At 36.4% G+C, this 18775-nt stretch overlaps 1 protein-coding gene across 4 annotated transcripts; it reads left to right on the top strand.

The window, feature by feature from the left end:
* Positions 1 to 10314: 10314 nt before the first annotated feature.
* LOC145038517 (uncharacterized) lies at positions 10315 to 13987 on the top strand. Of its 4 annotated transcripts, none has more exons than XM_078986854.1 (12): positions 10315 to 10723; positions 10831 to 10873; positions 11377 to 11509; positions 11622 to 11713; positions 11800 to 11953; positions 12037 to 12243; positions 12645 to 12739; positions 12829 to 12898; positions 12984 to 13159; positions 13228 to 13343; positions 13423 to 13625; positions 13707 to 13987. In XM_078986854.1, exons 1-5 carry the CDS (start codon positions 10682 to 10684, stop codon positions 11802 to 11804), a joined length of 315 nt encoding a protein of 104 aa, XP_078842980.1. In that variant the 5' UTR covers positions 10315 to 10681; the 3' UTR covers positions 11805 to 11953; positions 12037 to 12243; positions 12645 to 12739; positions 12829 to 12898; positions 12984 to 13159; positions 13228 to 13343; positions 13423 to 13625; positions 13707 to 13987. The 4 variants fall into 4 exon arrangements, with proteins under 4 accessions (XP_078842980.1, XP_078842977.1, XP_078842978.1 ...); XM_078986851.1 differs by having other exon boundaries at positions 13217 to 13343; XM_078986852.1 differs by having other exon boundaries at positions 11622 to 11953; positions 12685 to 12739; positions 13217 to 13343.
* Positions 13988 to 18775: the final 4788 nt, after the last annotated feature.

The raw sequence follows: 18775 nt of genomic DNA, 5'->3' as shown, positions 1-18775 counted from the left end.
ACAACACAGGGTTTCTTTTTTAGCGTTACAACTACATGATGCTGAAAACATTGACGTTTCGGCGTGTTGGGGCTCTGGAGAGGTGGATTCTGCTCGCATCAATGCTACTGGAAGATCAGGAGGGCTTCTTAACATGTGGGATACACGAGTGTTTAGTCAATCAGAATCAATTTCCAACAGGAATTTCATTGCAACTGTGGGTCATTGGGTAGGAATTCAGGAACAAATCATCTTCGCTAATGTTTATGGGCCGCAATCTATTCCAGATAAAGAAGCTCTATGGGTGGAGTTAACACATATGATGAAAAATAAAGGAGGGATTTGGATATTATTGGGTGACTTCAACGTGGTGCGTCGCTCGGATGAAAGATTTAACTCTATTTTTTGTGCTAGATCGGCTAGAGACTTCAACCATTTCATTCATGAAAACGGTCTCATTGACATGAGAATGGGGGGATATAGATTTACATATTTTCGAAATGGCGATCTCAAAATGAGCAAGTTGGATCGTTTCCTCGTCTGTCCTAAGTTCGTTGATCTTGTTCCATCGGCGACCGTCACTGCCTTACCTAGAGAAATTTCTGACCATTGCCCGATTCTTCTTTCCTCTTCATGGTGTAACTTTGGACCTCCCCCGTTCAAAATGTTTAACACATGGCTGTCAAGAGAAGGGGTCGAGAAGGTCTTCATTAAAGCTTGGAATGATTTTGCTGGTTATGGTACCCCAGACTTGTACTTAAATGGCAAACTTAAACATATAAAAGAGGCACTTCGAGCATGGAGAAGAACAGACTACTCAAAAGAAGAGGCAAAGCTAAAAAGACTTAAAGATGAGGTTCACAAACTTGATATAGATGCTGAAAACAGGGTATTATCTGCAGAGGAGATTGAAACTAGAAGGGTTGGTTACAAAGACATTATTGAAATGGAAAAGATGGTTGTGATGGATGCTAGACAGAAATCAAAAATTCGATGGGCGATGGACGGAGATGAAAATTCAAAGCTTTTCCATGGATTCATTAATAACAATAATAGAAAAAATCGCATTAACGGTCTCATGATCAACGGTAATTGGTGCACTAATCCGGCCTTGATTAAAGCGGAAGCTCTCAAGTTCTTTCAATCAAAATTTCTCGAAACATGTCCGGTCAGACCGACTTTTCAGAGCAATCGGTTTCGAAAAATCTCTGTACAGGATAAGCATGATCTGGAATCTACTTTTTCTCTCCAAGAAATCAAAAGCGTAGTTTGGGCATGCGGAAATGACAAATCCCCGGGCCCAGATGGATTCACATTCAAGTTTATTAAGAAATATTGGGATGTCTTACTTGGTGATATTGCAGCCGTGGTGAAGTACTTCGAAAGATATGGGAAACTTGATTCATCCTGTAACTCCTCATTTATCTCTCTCTTACCCAAAATCAAGGATCCACAACAGATGAAAGACTACCGTCCAATAAGTTTGATTGGGTGTATTTACAAGATCATTGCAAAGATTCTCGCGGTGAGACTAAAGCAGGTTATGGGAAAATGTGTTGATCAAGTCCAAACAGCCTATGTGGCGGGTCGAAACATACTAGACGGACTTCTACTTGTGAACGAGATTTGTGTATGGTCGAAAAAAGCAAAAAAGAAGCTTTTATTATTCAAAGTAGACTTTGACAAGGCATTTGATTCCGTTAATTGGGGATTTCTGAACAACAATATGTATCAAATGGGCTTTGGTGAGAAATGGAGGGGTTGGATCAAGGGCTGTCTAACGTCATCAAAAGCATCGGTTCTAATAAATGGAACCCCGACAAAGGAATTCATAGCATCCAAGGGAGTTCGACAAGGCGACCCGCTCTCTCCATTTCTTTTCATTACAACAATGGAAGGCTTGACTGTTGCAATGAAGGAGGCCTGTAACAATGGCGTTTTCAAGGGCTACAACTCCCAAAGGGTGGCCCAACCGTCTCACATTTATTATATGCCGACGATGTATTATTTATTGGTGAATGGACGGAGCACAACGTAAAGAAATTGGCAAGAATTTTAAGATGCTTCCATGTATCATCAGGTTTAAAAGTCAATTTTAATAAATCGAGAGTTTTTGGGGTCGGGGCACACTTTGAAGAAGTTGCTCGTTGGGCGACTCCGCTTGGGTGCGAACCAGCGAATCTCCCATTCAACTACATGGGGGTGCCTATCGGAGCCAATATGCGGCTAAAGAAACATTGGCAACCGATAATTGAAAGGTTTCAAAAAAAGCTTACCATTTGGAAATCCAAGACGCTATCTTTCGGAGGAAGGCTCACACTCATAAAATCGGTCTTGGGAAATTTGCCCACGTACTTCATGTCTCTTTTTGTCGCACCAGCAGGGATAATCGACAAGCTTGAAAAACTAAGAAGGAATTTTTTGTGGGGCGGTTCAGAGGGTAATTCCATGATACACTGGGTATCTTGGAATAAGATAATTGCTAACAAAAGTGACGGGGGGCTCGGTGTCGGTTCGATCAAAGCTTTCAATATGGCTTTGATCGTAAAATGGTGGTGGCGATTTCGTTCTGAGCCGGAATCAATATGGGCAAAAACTATCTCAAGCATTCACAATCTTCAAGGAAAACTTGATCACATATTATCCTTAAAAACCTTACCTGGGGTTTGGAACAACATCGCTTGTTCCAAAAAAGATTTAGATAAATGCGGTATCACAATTAACATGGTAATGGAAAAACAATCAACAAACGAAGGTGATGATTTGAAATGGACTTGCCCTATCAGTAGCAATGGCAATTATCAAGTCAACACATTAAGGAGGAAATTAGACAGTTACAGTTATGTTGATATCGGGAGGTTCGAATGGGTGAAGGAGATTCCAATCAAGGTGTCGACTTTTATATGGCGAGCAAAACAGGAGCGCATTCCGACATCTGTCGCTTTATCAAAACGAGGTGTCAATGTAACCTCCACAATGTGTTTTCACTGTGGAGAGGCAGAAGAAACATCAGATCATATGTTGATTCAATGCTCTTATGCAAAAACGATAATGAAATGGATCTTAAAATGGTGCAACATTCAGCCTGCAAACTTTTCCACGGTTCACGATACACTCGATTATGCATCAAATTGGGGGAATTGTCCAAAGAAAAAAAAGGAGATTGCTGGGAATTTTCTATGGAACTATGTGGAGTATTTGGAAGTCACTGAATGATAGTGTTCAATAACAAAAGGCTGCAACCGACGAAATTGATGGATATCATTATGTCGATATTGTTCATTTGGATCAAATATAAAGGAAAATGTGATTCGATTCGGTGGTCAGATTGGTGTCTAAACCCTTTTATCGGGTTGTAATCGTGCTTTTTATTTCTCCTGTGTTTGTTTTGCTTTCCTTCTTTGATGTACTTTTCCCTAGCAATTTGATGGGGCTTTATTTTTATATAATTCTTCATTTGCCTGTTCAAAAAAAAAATGTGAATGTGTGGATAATGATAATGAGACAAACTCAACAACCTATTCCTACGACAACTACTCATAGTCCCACACCATACCATTCGTACCAAGGCCCAGCAGCTTGTCGGAATTCATTGACATGTAGATAAATGAGAACGATGATGATTTCTGTATAATAAAATCCTTCCCAAATTTGGAACTACATAAAGAATTTCAAGACGATTGAATGTAATCACTAATAATCGAGTTTAAATCAACTTTGGATGGGTACTGTTTAAAAGTATTTTATCTTACCTTCTTTAAGGTTATATTTTTTGTTAACAGTAGTATGTCCGTATATCATTTGTTAAAAGTAATACATCAAACATATTTTAATGTTCAAAAAATAGTACATAAAATAGGGAAAGGTACCTTTTTTTTTTTTTTTTTTTTTTTTTTTTTTTTTTTTTTTTTTTTTTTTTTTGTGTGTGTGTGTTAAAGATTAAAAGTATTTCATGTTATATTAAATAAATCTGATTTACTATAAAGGGATAATAAATTGATAGGATAAGATATTTTTTGAAATATATATATATTTAGTCCTTATTCTTTTTTTCTTGTAAAATAAACTCTTATACTTTATTTTTTGTAACAATGGAGTCCTTGTGACCGATTATACCCGGTATACCGGTCATATACGAATTTTCTTTTAGGGAAAATGACTTAATATGGTAAGATACGTTTTGAATTGTACACATTTAATCCTTATTTTTTTTCTGTAAAATAAACCCTTACACTTTATTAATATGTACACATTAGTTCATTTTCACTGGATTCTACATGTTTTGCTGATGTGGAAGCACAAGTGACACTAAATAGTAATTAATTAGCTTAGTCACCGGAGGTGGGTGATCCTCCAGCAACAAGAAAAGAGCAGCGACCCTTCTCTTTCTCGTCTCTCTTCCTTCCGATCGAACAACAACAGCCAAACACCCTTTACCTATTGTGTTTCTCCGATCTGTCTCTCTTTGCCTCCATCTTTGAGATATGTTTCCAAAAAAAGAAGAAAGAATCGACGAGGGGGCTACCAGAGCAGCTCCTAGCCGCCAACTACCGTCTCTACTTCCTCTCGCCTCCCCCTTCGACCTTGTTGTTTTTGCCATCATTCCTCCTTGCTACCGGTGATGTGTAGGAACACACAAAGGAGTCGCCGGAGATCGGGATTCTCCCTCTTTTTCATGATGAATAAAAGTTAGAAAAATCTCGTTGTGGATATGTGGATGCGACATGGGTATTTCATTTCAACAAAATAAAAGAAAGGGAAAATGACTTGATAGGGTAAGATACTTTTTGAAATGTACACATTTAATCCTTATTTTTTTTTTTTTTTTTTTTTTTTTTTTTGCAAAATAAACCCTTCCACGTTAGCAAAATCTGTAGAATCCGGTGAAAAGGACCTAATGTGTATATATTAATAAAGTATAAGGGTTTATTTTACAAGAAAAAAATAATAAGGACTAAATGTGTACATTTCAAAAAGTATCTTACCCTATCAAGTCATTATCCATACTATAAACTGCAAATCTAATGTTTGATAAATCCAATATAAAATGTGTTTGTTACAAACTAGTAAATATTGAGCATCAAAAAAAGATAATGAGACTTTTAAAATCTTCAAATAATTCTTTATATTTTTTTGTACATATAGGAAACAAAATAAGGTGATAAGCTTTTTATATTCTAAGGAGATGGCACTTGTAACAAAACTAGTTGGTTACTATCCCAGCTTCGTGGGCGGACAAAACTTGCGTAACTAGGGAGCAATACTGCAAATATACAAAACTCATGTGGCCAAAGTGTGAAACTAAAAAATTTATAGGGACGAAATACGGGAGTATATGTTGTAGGGGGTGTAATATGTAAATTTTCTATTAGTTATGGATTATTTTTTGTAATTTTTTAAATAGATTGACTGTTTCTATGAAAAAATTGCATAAGGACTTTTTTTTGTACATTGCACGAGGACCTTTTCTGTAAATTACGAAGATAAGTTTTGAAATTTATTTTATACATAGGGCCAACATACCAACATACAAAAAACTTAAAGACAGGGATTTTTTTTTTTTTTTTTTTTTTTTTTTTTTTTTTTTTTGTAAAAAAGAAACTCTAGGGACTAAATGTGGTAATATCCAAACCACACTTAAAAACACCTCTAACTAGGGGTGAACATTTGGACCGGTGGACCGGATCAGATCGGTGATCGGACCCTTTTTTTGGACCCTCGGGCTCGTTCTCGGTTCTAGGAATCCATCCCGGTCCGGTCCGGTTTTTACCGGGTTTAGAACCGGTTGGACCCGATTTAAATCGGATTGACACGCAGTTTTTTCGAACGTTTAACTTACAGTTTGTAGATGAATTTAGACTATAGTTTTGTTGATTTTGGTATAGTATTCAATGAATTACAAACTTTTAAAGTTGAGCTATCAAAGCTGAAAAATTTCAGCTTTTCAACAACATTTTTAAATTTTGTAATCTATGAAAAATTTTAAACAATCATAACTCATTTATTTTTGGTCGGATTGACACGCGATTTTTTCCAACGTTTAATTTACAGTTTGTAGATAAATTTAGACTATAATTTTGTTGATTTTGGTATTATATTCAATGAGTTATAGTCTTTCAAAGTTGAGCTATAAAAGCTGAAAATTTTCAGCAAGTTCTTTTTTTTTTTTTTTAATTTTTTTTTAATTTTGCAATCTGTGAAAATTTTTAAACAACCATAACTCATTCGTTTTAAGTCCAATTGACCTGAGGTTTTTTCCAACATTTAGTTTACAGTCTGTAGATAAATTTAGACTATAATTTTGTTGATTTTGGTATTATATTCAGTGAGTTACAATCCTTCAAAGTTGAGTTATTGAAGCTGAAATATTTCAACTTTTTAACTATCATTTTATACTATAATTCTGAATTTTATGTATATTTGATAGATAAATCATATCAAAGGGATCTTGGTGAACTTGATTTATATGTTAGTTGATTTTATTTGGAAAATTAATTTTGCAACTTATAATATTATAACATCAAGGTAGATTAGTTATGCATGAAATGGAAACATAATCATTTTTACAAGTTGTATCGTATCAAACCTAAAAACTTATTTTAATGACTTGTACTCAATGCAATTAAAGTTGTACCCGTCCAAACAGGTCCAAGAACCGGAAAACCTGGACCCGGACCCGGACACGGACATGACTCATCCGGTATGGTCCATGGTCCACAATATTCTCCATAACCGGTCTGGTCCAAGCGTCGGTCCGGTCCGGTTTAGTCCAAATGCTCACCCCTACCTCTAGCGATTAAATGTGACAATACACAAAACCTTTGTGGTATAGTATGAAATAAACAAGTCTATTTATTTTCTACATAGAGGCAAAATCTACTAACATGCAAAAAAACATAAACACAAGGACTATTTTTGTAAAAAAAAAAACAACACATGTGATGAAAGTATGAAATGACAAAATCTACTCGTCATTTGTCAATTATATATATATATATATAATAATAATAATAATAATAATAATAATAATAATAATAATAATAATAATAATAATAATAATAATAATAATAATGATTATCTAAATCTTATAAAGGTGGGTATCATGTGTTTTTGGGGGGAAGTATAAGTAAGGATGTCAATGTGACCAAATGGTAGCGGAAACAGCCTCCCCCGCCGCTTCATAAATTCATGAATCGCGGGAATGGGTTGAGTATCGGAATGGAAATGAGTGGTTCCAATTCCACAATTGAATCAGACTCTCACTTTGAGTTTGGGTCAATTCGTGTATTGAGTAGGCGAGATGGGGTTCTGAATCCGAAGATGCGTTTCATTTTGAGGGGTATTGATCTCCATCTGATGTCATAGGCGGGAGTGGGTCGGTTTCGTTAGTATGGGAAGAACCGCAAGACGTATAGAACTAGTAAGTGGTTGACATCGGAGGTCGGAGGTGAGACGACTTCAGTTGGGTTTGTAGTATTCGCGTGGGGTAAAGCGAACTTTGTGACTTGTGTTTCACAATGGACCGAGATAGTTATGGTGAGAAGGAAGCTAGTAAGACGTATTTGGGTATGCAATGGGAAACTTTTGGAGGTTTACCTTTTGGGTTAGGGGCTAACCTGGTGTTCATTATTGAAAAGGGTATTTGAGAGGAAGTTGGGGCTTATATCTGTGGATGTCAGAGGATCGTTCCAAGTGGGTATGATCATTTTCTTGTGCCCGAGGAAAGAGTTTTGAGGTTCATCCTTCCTAGGTAGTTCTGATAGTTGTCCAGGTAGTGGGCCCTTGGTGAGATGTGACTTTTCCGTTCCCTCTAAGGTACGATCCGGATTGACTCGTATATCTAATATGATCGACCGGTAGCCAATTATTGGTCAACGACTTGTTTCCATCAGTCGCAACAAGAGAATCAGGGTTGGCAGAGTGTGATCAAGGTTTGTTATTCGATGAGCGAGTAACCCGATGATATCTTGCAAGGGCGGTTTGATGGGGAGACGGACTCCTAGAGTTTTCAGGTTCTGGAGAGCCAGAACGAGAATCGCAGCAGCAGAGGGGTCCATTTCTTTTAGGGTTGAGAGTTCCTGTTTGGGTTCGAGTGTCTTTGGAAGGAATTTGTTGCATGATATGAGATTCTTTTGGTGGTGCTTCTCGGGTTGTTGGGGTCGATCCATGTGTTGTTATGGAGCGATTTCGAGGGCGAAATCTAATTCAAGTGGGGGAGAATTATAACACCCTTATTCCAAGGGATAATATTTGTATATGTTTTTCCTAGGTGACTCGACGAGTTAGTGCCTTAACTCGTCGAGTAGAGTCGAGTTGGCCACGTAGGTTAATGAACTGACTCGGCGAGTCAGTGTGCCGACTTGCCGAGTTGGTGCTATGTGATGAAACCCTAAATTCCTGGGGTTTGGGGTTGTTTAAGAGAACTTATGACCTCAAATGCGCCTCACCAGCTGCCTAACTCCCCTGTGTGAAACCCTAATCGGCCATTGTGCTAAGAGAGACTGTTTGAGCTAATATTGAGTGTTTTGGTGGAATTGTTGGAAGGAAAGGAGTGAGCTACGAGCAAGGAACGAGGAGAGGCTGTGGGATCTAGCATTTCTTACACGTGGAGCTTCTGTGGAAGGTATAAAGGCTACACCTTTCCCATCTTATTAGTTGGATCTCATGATTATGGAATTTAGGGTTTTTACTACCTTTTTGCTGGGGCAATGAGTGCATGGAGTCCATTAGGAGGTCTAGACTTCAGATATGGACCTTGTGAGGTCCAGAGAGTCCAAAGGTTCCAGCTTTATTCAGCCTTATAAGAGTTATTATGCTTAAACACCTTTGTTAAAGTTGTATTGGCATTAAAGCTTCGATCTTAACGTTCATGCATGGCATATTTTGCCTTATAAGAGTTATTATGCTTAAACACCTTTGTTAAAGTTGTATTGGCATTTTGGAGCAAAATATGCCATGCATGAACGTTAAGATCGAAGCTTTATGATGCGTGCAAATAGCTACACCAAATTTTATTTTTATAACCTAACTAACTTAACTAACTAAATTTCACCTAGGCAGTGTACCTAGTCAAATTATAGAATAATTCAAGTAAGTCGAGTGTCGATCACAAGGAACATTTTTAACTAGTTAAATTACCTAATCAAATTATAGAATAGTTTAAGTAAGTCGGGTGTCGATCACAGGGAACGTTTTTAACTAGTTAAATTACATACTAATAAGTTAACCTAAATTTATAGCTAAGTAGTGGGTTTTATCTAATTTTTCAAGTTTAGAATAAATTAATTCTTGACACAAATTCAATCAAATAACAAAACACTTATGTTAGTTTGAATCCACTTTCCTCAGTGGTTTATAAATAAATTATGACAATTCCTGTTGGTTACCAATTAAAATAGTATTAGCAATTCAGTTCCAAATTAACTAATATTAATTAATTCAAGTAGATCTATGCATGTTCATACATAATTTAACACATAATCAATTATTAAATAGAATTGGAGCTATGTAAGATTGAGGTGACAAACACAATTACGGTCATAATATGAGTTCTCTAGCACAACCAAATTCAATAGTTCAATTGCTTATCTAAGATTGGTTCGATCTTAGCTCTACCAATTTAATGTTAACTAAATTATCAGGTATTCTAATTCATGCAGATTAATGGTCATTAGCTACACAGAATAAGAATCTAAAGCAATCTAATATGAAATCAAGCATGCTAGGTATAATCAATCAAACACTAGTCATAACCAACAAGCAAAGTCTAATCTAATATATTAAAACCATGAGTTCCAGCTTCATCTAGCTAACAGAAGCAATTAGATTTAGTTGGACATTCTAACAAATAAACAAGCACTAGTCATATTCAAAATCATGTTAAATGTACCAAACTATACAATTAACTATGGACTTTTCCTTCTTCCTTGGTATGCAAACCAATTTCCAGACCTTATCTCCTTCTGAATATCACTACTAGAAAAATAGCCTTTTACGACGCGCAAACAATGATATGCAGTGATTTACGATATGCAAAAGTGTGCGCCCTAAAAATAATGTCATTTCTTCTAAAATTTGAAGGATAGAGGACATGCATTGTGCTTCCCCTGAAATTAGTGTCAAAATAGAAAAAAAAAATACAAACACCGAGGGCGCTTATCTTAAATGTGTGTCCTCTTCAAATGTTGCTTTATATATATATATATATATATATATATATATATATATATATATATATATATATATATATATATATATATATATATATATATATATATATATATATATATATATATATATATTGCTTAAACGCACATTTTTAAAGGGGGAAAACGAAATCGTTGAAATTCTAAAATTTTGAAGAACCCCATGTCTACCCTCTCTCTTCTGTATCTCCCTTCATTCTCTCTGTAAACCCTAAGCCATCGCCACCGCCACCATCACCGCCATTGAACCATCAAAGCTCAATCCACACTTCACCTTCATTCAGTCAATCTGGCCCTTTAATTTTAGCAAACCCACCAGAACCTTAGGTCTTGCCTTTTATGATTTCATATCCTTCCTTCCCTAGTTGTATGTTATTCTGAATCCGTATTTCTTTTCTCCATCACGAACGCGCCTCTATCGCATCGCTTTGCTCACCGTCGTCGTCTTAGGCTCTTACGCCTCTATCGTGGTCTTTGTGCTCATCGTATCATCATACATGTCGCCTCTTCTCATCGTTCTGCTCCTTGACCCTACACAGGTAATATTCAGTACTCCCTTACTGGTCATTCTTGTTCTTATTCCCTTCTTTTGTTTTTTGTCTGATTCCATCTCGATATCAATTTTCTAACCATCCTATTGTTCCAGATGGGCTCCGTTATGTTAGCGAATTTCCAATTTCCATTACCTAGTAAGTTTTGGCACAATAGTTTGCACTCATCTCACCTGTTCTCCTCTGTGTGTTCTCTCGATCTCAATATATGTTCTTCATATTCTGTTGAATGATTTTTGTTTTGAATTTTGATTTTTACTATGAAATTGAGGGTTAGTTTAATGCAATTTATAATTGTTGATATCGAACGTACGACCTATTTATTTTTACTTTTTCCTGGTCCTTTTTATCTTACTAAATTATTATCTTTTTTATGTTTTTGATGAATCTTGATTTGTTAGAAGGATGAATTAATGTTGACAGAGTGGTTTTTTTAATGAACACCACCTGTTCGATAAATTTCCCCAATGAACAAGCAAAAGTACAATTGATGTCCTATATGTTTCTGAAATTTGTTTCCCACTTAATTCCAGAACAATTGAACCTTCTGCATCCTTTACACTTATGCTAATCAATTCATTTTTTCGTTTTTGAGTTTATGATTGATCATCTAACGTGCTTTTGCTTATGACCTTGATTAGAGGAAGGAGAATATGAGTATGAGAAATATAGTTTCATAGTGGATGATATTAATGAAGATGGACAGGATGAAGAGGAAGAAGGCAGGGTGGATAGTGATGATCAGAGGCAAAAGAAGAAGAAAAGAAAGAAAAGGTAAAATCAATTTGACAAGCTTACCATTTGTTGTGAAAAATCAATTTGACAAGCTTACCTTTTGTTGTGAATGCATTGTTACCTTTCTAATTTATGTTGCATGAATATTAAGGGAATCAAAGAAGAACTATGTTCTTGATGAAGATGACTATGAGCTTCTTCAAGATAACAACATCATTGGATTTCGACGTCCAAAAGCCGCGAGTCTCTTGCTCTACATTCAGATGATTCTTTAGCAATTATCTTTCATTCTATTTACTTTTTAAAAACTTTCCATATGAATCTGCCAGGATAGTAAAAGGTTTAAGAGACTAAAGAAAGCAATGTCTAATGCTAATGAAGGGTAATCAGGATTTTATGATGAGGATGATTATAATAGAAGTGAAAAGAGTGGGCAAAGTGCAGAGCAGAAAATCGAGCATAGTTTATTCGGGGATGATGAGGGTAATTTCTTGACTTTCTTAAAACACATTTTAGTAATCATTATCGTGTATAATCATGATTAGCATTTTGCCCATAACTTTTAGGTCCACCTCTTGATGACATTGCTGAAGAGGATCAACATGAAGAGGAAGAGGATGGTGAGATTGGCGAGGAAGAAGATGAAATGGCTGACTTCATTGTTGATGAGGAAGAGGTTGATGAACATGGTGAACCAACAAGAAGGAGTAAGGTCAATAAGAAAAATTCAAGGCAGGCCCTAGGGGTTTCCTCACAAGCACGGACAATAACAGGTTCAAAAAATATAACATGTAAAAAAATATAGCAAGATATGATTGAAACATTGGTACAACTCTCTAAACACTTTTAAGTGTCCATATAGTTATGTTTATATCCTTATTGTTAGTTCTAATACTAAATAAGTGCATGATTAGAGGATATATATGTAGGATTTAGTAGAACAGGGCTCATACCTCATGAACATATTCATCTTTCGAATAATTTATTAAACAGTTACGCTAAAGCACATTTCTTAATTCAGTCACTTATGGTTTATTCAACCTTCTAATAATGGGAAGTTCTTTCTATTCGGACATATAATCCTCTCACTGGCTTGTACGTATTTACCTTCACTGATTCATAATAAAATGAAAACTTGTAAAATCCCATATTAGAATTATATATTTTTTTGCAGTCAACTTGTGTTCGTAGACCAAAATATATAATGTGCACAGGTGGCGATCCTTCTGGATACATTCCTGCACATACTACTCGCAACACATCATCCAGGTAGTTTGTCCCCTATATTTTCCCCTTATTTATCATATTCTCAGTTTTCTATCCGATTTTTGATATTTATATCTTTATAAAATTTCCAGTGATACGCTTTCTGGGAATATGTAGGCAAACTTGTCTTCATGGATGCCAAGGAGGGAGGTGGCTCCTCAGGTAAGCAGTCAAATCTGAGTGTTGTACTAATGCTGTATTTTTAATCTCCTAATTTTATTTATTTATTATTTTTAAAATTATCCAGTCAGCAAAAGAAAATAGTAGGTTTCCTGGACGTGGAAGGACATTAGGTGCAACCCAAACAGAAACAGTCTCCAACAATGCTTCTCCTGAATCAACCCTACAAACAAGACTCTTGGAAAGTGGCAATAGCCCTGTTCATCCTTCAACTCAGGAAGCAATTGCAAGAAATGATAGAAGGTATATTACAATGTGTGATGTAAAAAATTGATATTGCTATTTATTTAATGTGTAAAGAACTATAAAAGGTGAAGGGAAGGAAAGGAGGATTGAAGATGAATTTGAACCCACCATTCTTTCCAATAAATACAAAACTGAAAAAGGTGAGTACATTCGGGAGATAGATATTCCAGAAAGAATCCAGGTCAGAATATTCACATTTACATACTATATATTTCACCATTTATTATGTATTAATTGCTGTTCAACTTTTATCTTTGTAGATATCTGAGGAATGCACTGGTCCTCCACCGACAGATGAAATGATTATAGAAGAGGAGAGTACTTGGATTCTTCATCAACTTTAAACGGGTGTGGTATTATTTTGTATAGGAGGTGATAGAACAACTGAAGAAGGGCATGACCTGACAATAGTTAAGGATGACATCATGCAGTTTTAGAATTTATGCATGTCCAGAAATTAGATGTAAGTGTTCAATCCGATCCCTGATTTAAAAGGACCAAATCTTCTTGGGATCCGTGTAACTTGTAACAACTTTGTTATCAGGTACCATTTATTGCTATGTATAAGAAAGAGGAGTGCATGAGCCTTTTTAAGGATCTAAAGCCACAAGATGACAAGGAAAGTGAAAACAAATCTGAGAAAAAACCAACGCTGAAGTGGCACTAGGTTCTTTGGCTATAAGGATACATTCTTGTGTTTTTCTGGTTTCATCATGTACATGTTTGTAATTTTATTTTATGAAAGTTACACTATTTCATATTATTCAGATGTCTTTTGAATATTACAGGATTGTAAGATATACACATCACATCTCTTTATCATTATTATTATATTCTCTTAAAATAAAAAGTAAGTGTATGTATGTACCTTGCCAGTGGCAAAAGCTACAGTGTTCCCACATTCAAGATCTGTTATTGTTGACCTTGTTATTCATCAGTTGGAATTAATAACCGATCTTTTTGGGACACCATCAACAGATACCATTAGTAACCAGCTAGATCAACCCAAGTGGATTCACGTAAGGAACCGCTATGTGCAACTGAAAAAGGCTGAGTCACTCCATCTGTTTATTCATTAAAGGAATCAGTGGCAAACCAATGATATGGAAGATTTTTTTTGACATGATATCAGAAACAAGAAGGTGCCCTTTATAGAAATGTAGTATTAGGCTATATAGTTAGGGAAAACCACCTAATAACAATGTACAATTATATCCCTTAATACCGATGTATTACAATTTTTTGACATGATGTTATTGGATGAAATTGATTGTTTTGATATATATTAGTTTATATATTTTTGTATTATGCGTAAATGAGTGTATTAATGGCACATTGTATATGAATATCGTAAATGGTTGTTGAAGTTTATGACACGCAAATGCGTGTCATCTTCATTTATGACACGGGCTTTAATGATTCGCAATGTGTGCCCTAAACGTGCGTCGTAAAATTACGACACGCAAATGCGTGTCGTCTTCCTTTATGACAGGGCCTTCCTTGATACGCATTACGTGTCGTAACTGCGCGTCGTAAACAGACGACGCGCAAAAACGTGTCGTCTCTCGTTATGACAGGGACTTCCTTGACACGCATTTAAGCGTCGTCTAAGTGTTTTACGACACGCATTGCACGTCGTAAAATGCTGTTTTTCTAGTAGTGTATCGACTTCTGAACTCTCCAAGCCAGCCAAAAAACTCCTCAAATCGTAATGATCAATAGAATATATATTTTCTAAAATTTCCGTACTCATGTCGTGAACAAGTATGTCTCACGACGTGAATTCAGTGGTTATCCGTGTTTGACAAGGAGTCTTCTACACGAAGTTTATCTTCTCCAATATTCCCACTCACGTCGTGAATCTTCCACCCTCACGTCGTGAATTAAGCTGATTTCGTGGGTATCTTTTTCTTTTATTCTCCAAGCCTCCAAAGTTCCAAGCTTTGTCATTTTTAGTCCCTTTTCTTCAAGAATGATTCTATTTGGTTGCAAAGTACAATTTAAAGTTATAAGTATCATTATTCAGTGAAAATAACCAAAATATGTATAAAAATGTAAGTAAATATTGCCTAAAAACATGTATAAATATGGCAATATCAAATACCCTACACTTATTCTTTGCTTGCCCTCAAGCAAATCTAATTATTTTTAAACTCAAACTCTTATCACTAACATCACATAGAACATTCCAATTCATGCTTAGCCATTAATGCAAGACCGCAACGCATGCATTTGTGTCTAAAATTTTCCTAAGGACCCTCCTAATTCTAAATATTCACAATCCTTATAAACACTCGCCCACTTCTTTTGAACAACACTCATTTTATGCATCCCTCCGAATCCATCCGCATAAAACTTTCTAACCTCAAGGTATTTTTGTTAAGATACCCAAGCATACATTAATCTAGAAATTACGACTATTGATACCACAATTGAGCTCTTTGGAATTCTTCACTTCTTTGATATAATTGATCTTTGATTTCTTTGACTTCACCACCTTTTGTGTTTGAGTTTTGGTATCTTCAACTTTTTTGAATTTCTTCATAATTTTGATCTTTGATCTTCATACTTTGTTAGCTCCAAAATTCTAACAACTTTTTGGTAATTTCTCTCTCTTGTTTTTACATGTATCTCACTTTTTTTCACTAAAAACCTAAATGCTTAAGCAAGGGCGCTTAACTTCAACATTTATTGGTTAAGGCATTAGCCTAAGTGCAATGACTACTTAAGCTTTACTGGATACATTTCTGGTACACGATGTAAACATATTGCGATCCTCAAACTAAGCGAGGTTGTGGTTTTATCCCATGATTTCAGTAGAACAAAGGGGGCAACAAATGCACTATAACGTATATTGGCTCAACTAAACATTTGAGTTCTCATCGGATCATCCCATACAACACTAGCAACCTAAGTTCAAATGTGTGGAAAAATTGTGCATCTTGAACACAGACTCTTCTAAATAGGAACTTGGATCTTGATCACACGAGATATGTAAATGTTCCGAAAAAAATATGGAATTGAGCCTTCAATCTTCAACAAATGCAATGCAAATCTCTAAAGCGTAAAGAACAATGTGGGAAAGCATATGCCACATTACATGGTAGAGAAAATGAGCCATAAAATCTTCATCATAATTCCAAGAAGATACGTGGTGAACCATGGTATAATATGCGTCAATGATCTTCAATTTTATGGAAATGCAAGATTCACGACGTGAAGCTAAATGTCACGACGTGAAATCACTAAAACATGTAATCTGTGAACCATTGAGAACTTGACTAATGACGTAAATATTAAGGATTCACGACGTGAGAACTGGCCAACATAAAATAATTCTGTTATTTTTTATGACTCTTCTCTAACTCTCTCCTGTCTCTCGACTCACCTGAAACTTATTTTAAATTGTGGGTCTCAACTCTCGATTCTACACTCTCGGCTAAACATAAACGCTCTTGTATCTCGACACTCCTTCTCTACGACTCCTCTAGCCAATGTGAAAATAATACCAAAGGAAGAGAAAAATAACATAATAACTTTAAGAGTCTTACAATCCCAAAACACACAAAAAACAAACCAAATAAACTAAAAAGAAAATCAATCATCATCTTCTTCATCGTGTGCTCCAGTTGTCCCGGCTCCATCTCCCCTTGGCATCCAAAGTTCTTCCCATGTTGGGATATATGGGTATTGAGGTGGCACGGTTGGTGGTCTAACCACACCCATGTGATAATAGATACCCACGATAAGTTGGGTATTATAAGTGACACCCCCACGAAGGTCATCTAAATATGTACCCTCCCGACTTTGGAATGGGTCGGTAGGTATACTGCCTTCATACCGTTGAGCTCTCCCTATCTCTCCCCGTGCTCTCACATTCCTTCACCAAGTCCTTGGTTGCGGTTGTTGATCGGGTTGGTTTTCAACTTCTTCACCATTAGTGTGAACGATACCCCAATGTGACCCATAATTGGCCACCACGCTCATTGTCTCGAGGTAATCCAAAGTAAACTCATTTCCCTCCATACAAGTTAGTGTCCTTGTAATGGCGGGAATGATCAAACCATAAGATCGGGCCAATCGGGTGATGAACTGACCTCCACATATTGGGCTCCTAGGTTGGGAACTCACCGCGTGTTCCGCTAAATAGCGGGCTAGGAAGTAGGGGATATTGCAACACACCCTCGACTGCAAAATAGTCCATAAGAAAAACAAATTTAGCATTGTAACTTTGTCTCCATGTCACATGTGGTTGATGGAAAAGGTGATGAGCAGATGAATAAGACGGTGAATGGGTGACTTAATGCTACTCTCTGGTGACACACCGGAATTGAATACTCTTGACATGATATTGCTCCAAAACTCAAGTCCCGATGCTCCTCCCTCATATTCACAGGTAGGCTCACGTAACAACATATTAAACTCAGGAGACATGGCCTCGTGGGCCTCATATAGAACCATCCGCTATGAAAACTTCACTAAGCTGCATTCCCGATATTCCCCGCCTAAACGGAAAACCAAAGCTTATGGAAAAGTACGATCTTGGACGTTTTCGTGAAATGCCACGATGGAGAAAAACTCAACGCACAGTTCCTTGTACACTCATTCTTGGACGGCGAATAGATTGTTCCACCCCTTGCACGTAAAAGAATACCCGTGTCCCACAAATAGTTTTGTAAGAAATAGGTTAAGCTTATCAACGAGACCAACTTCTCTTAATCTTTGCCAATTCACTGTCGGCGCGACCGAGAGCTCTCGATTGTGCAACCACCCTAATCGGTTGTTATAGTGAGCAAAAACATCCCTTGATATAGTTGTTGGTAACACATAAAATGGGTGCAAGTTAGAAACCGCGGCTGGAACTTCACGTCTCGGTGCCATTTTCCTGTAAAAACAGATAAACAACAAAAACCAAATAAATATCCAATATATTAGGTTATAAAATAGAAGTAGTTCTAATGGTGCCCAGGATTCACGTCGTGAGTTTGTCCAATACAGAATAATCGCTCACGGCAGCTTATAAATCGGGCCAAAATTATTGGTGGGGTTTATTCCTATGTTGATTCTAAGCACAATCTAGCAACATGCAGTGGATATATCACATTTTTAAGGAAAAAATTCGACATCTAAACTAATATAAACCCTAGCCCTTTATTTCAAAAAATAAGGCAAAATTAATCACTAGAAGTAGAAAGTATTTATATACCATAAATCGTTGTTTACGTGAGCAAAAAGGTATTACGTGTTGGATTCGGCTGAATTCGGGATGAAGGGGGACCAAGGAAGCGGATTCACTTAGTGAGGAATAAAGAAGTGATTTAGGTCAAAGTGGTTTTTGTTCTTTAATCTGTGGTCCCGTGTTTTCAAAGTCCACATCGTGAGTTTATATGACTCACGTTGTGAGTAATTGTGAGCTAATCAGTTGGCCATTCAATTAAGTAATAGTGGGCTTATATACTTATTGGGCTAAAAGAGCCGGGTGCGTAAATCCTTCTGGACTCACGGTGTGAGGCATACGCGCTCACATCGTGAGTGTTGTCTAATCAATAATTAAAAAATATTTGTTATATGAAAAAATCTTAATTCAATTAACACTTAATTTAGGGACCCTTC

The sequence above is a fragment of the Lactuca saligna genome, chromosome 4, assembly GCF_052625555.1.
Source record: "Lactuca saligna cultivar CGN05327 chromosome 4, ASM5262555v1, whole genome shotgun sequence".
Taxonomy (NCBI): domain Eukaryota; kingdom Viridiplantae; phylum Streptophyta; class Magnoliopsida; order Asterales; family Asteraceae; genus Lactuca; species Lactuca saligna.
This window is presented reverse-complemented; position numbering and strand designations above follow the sequence as displayed.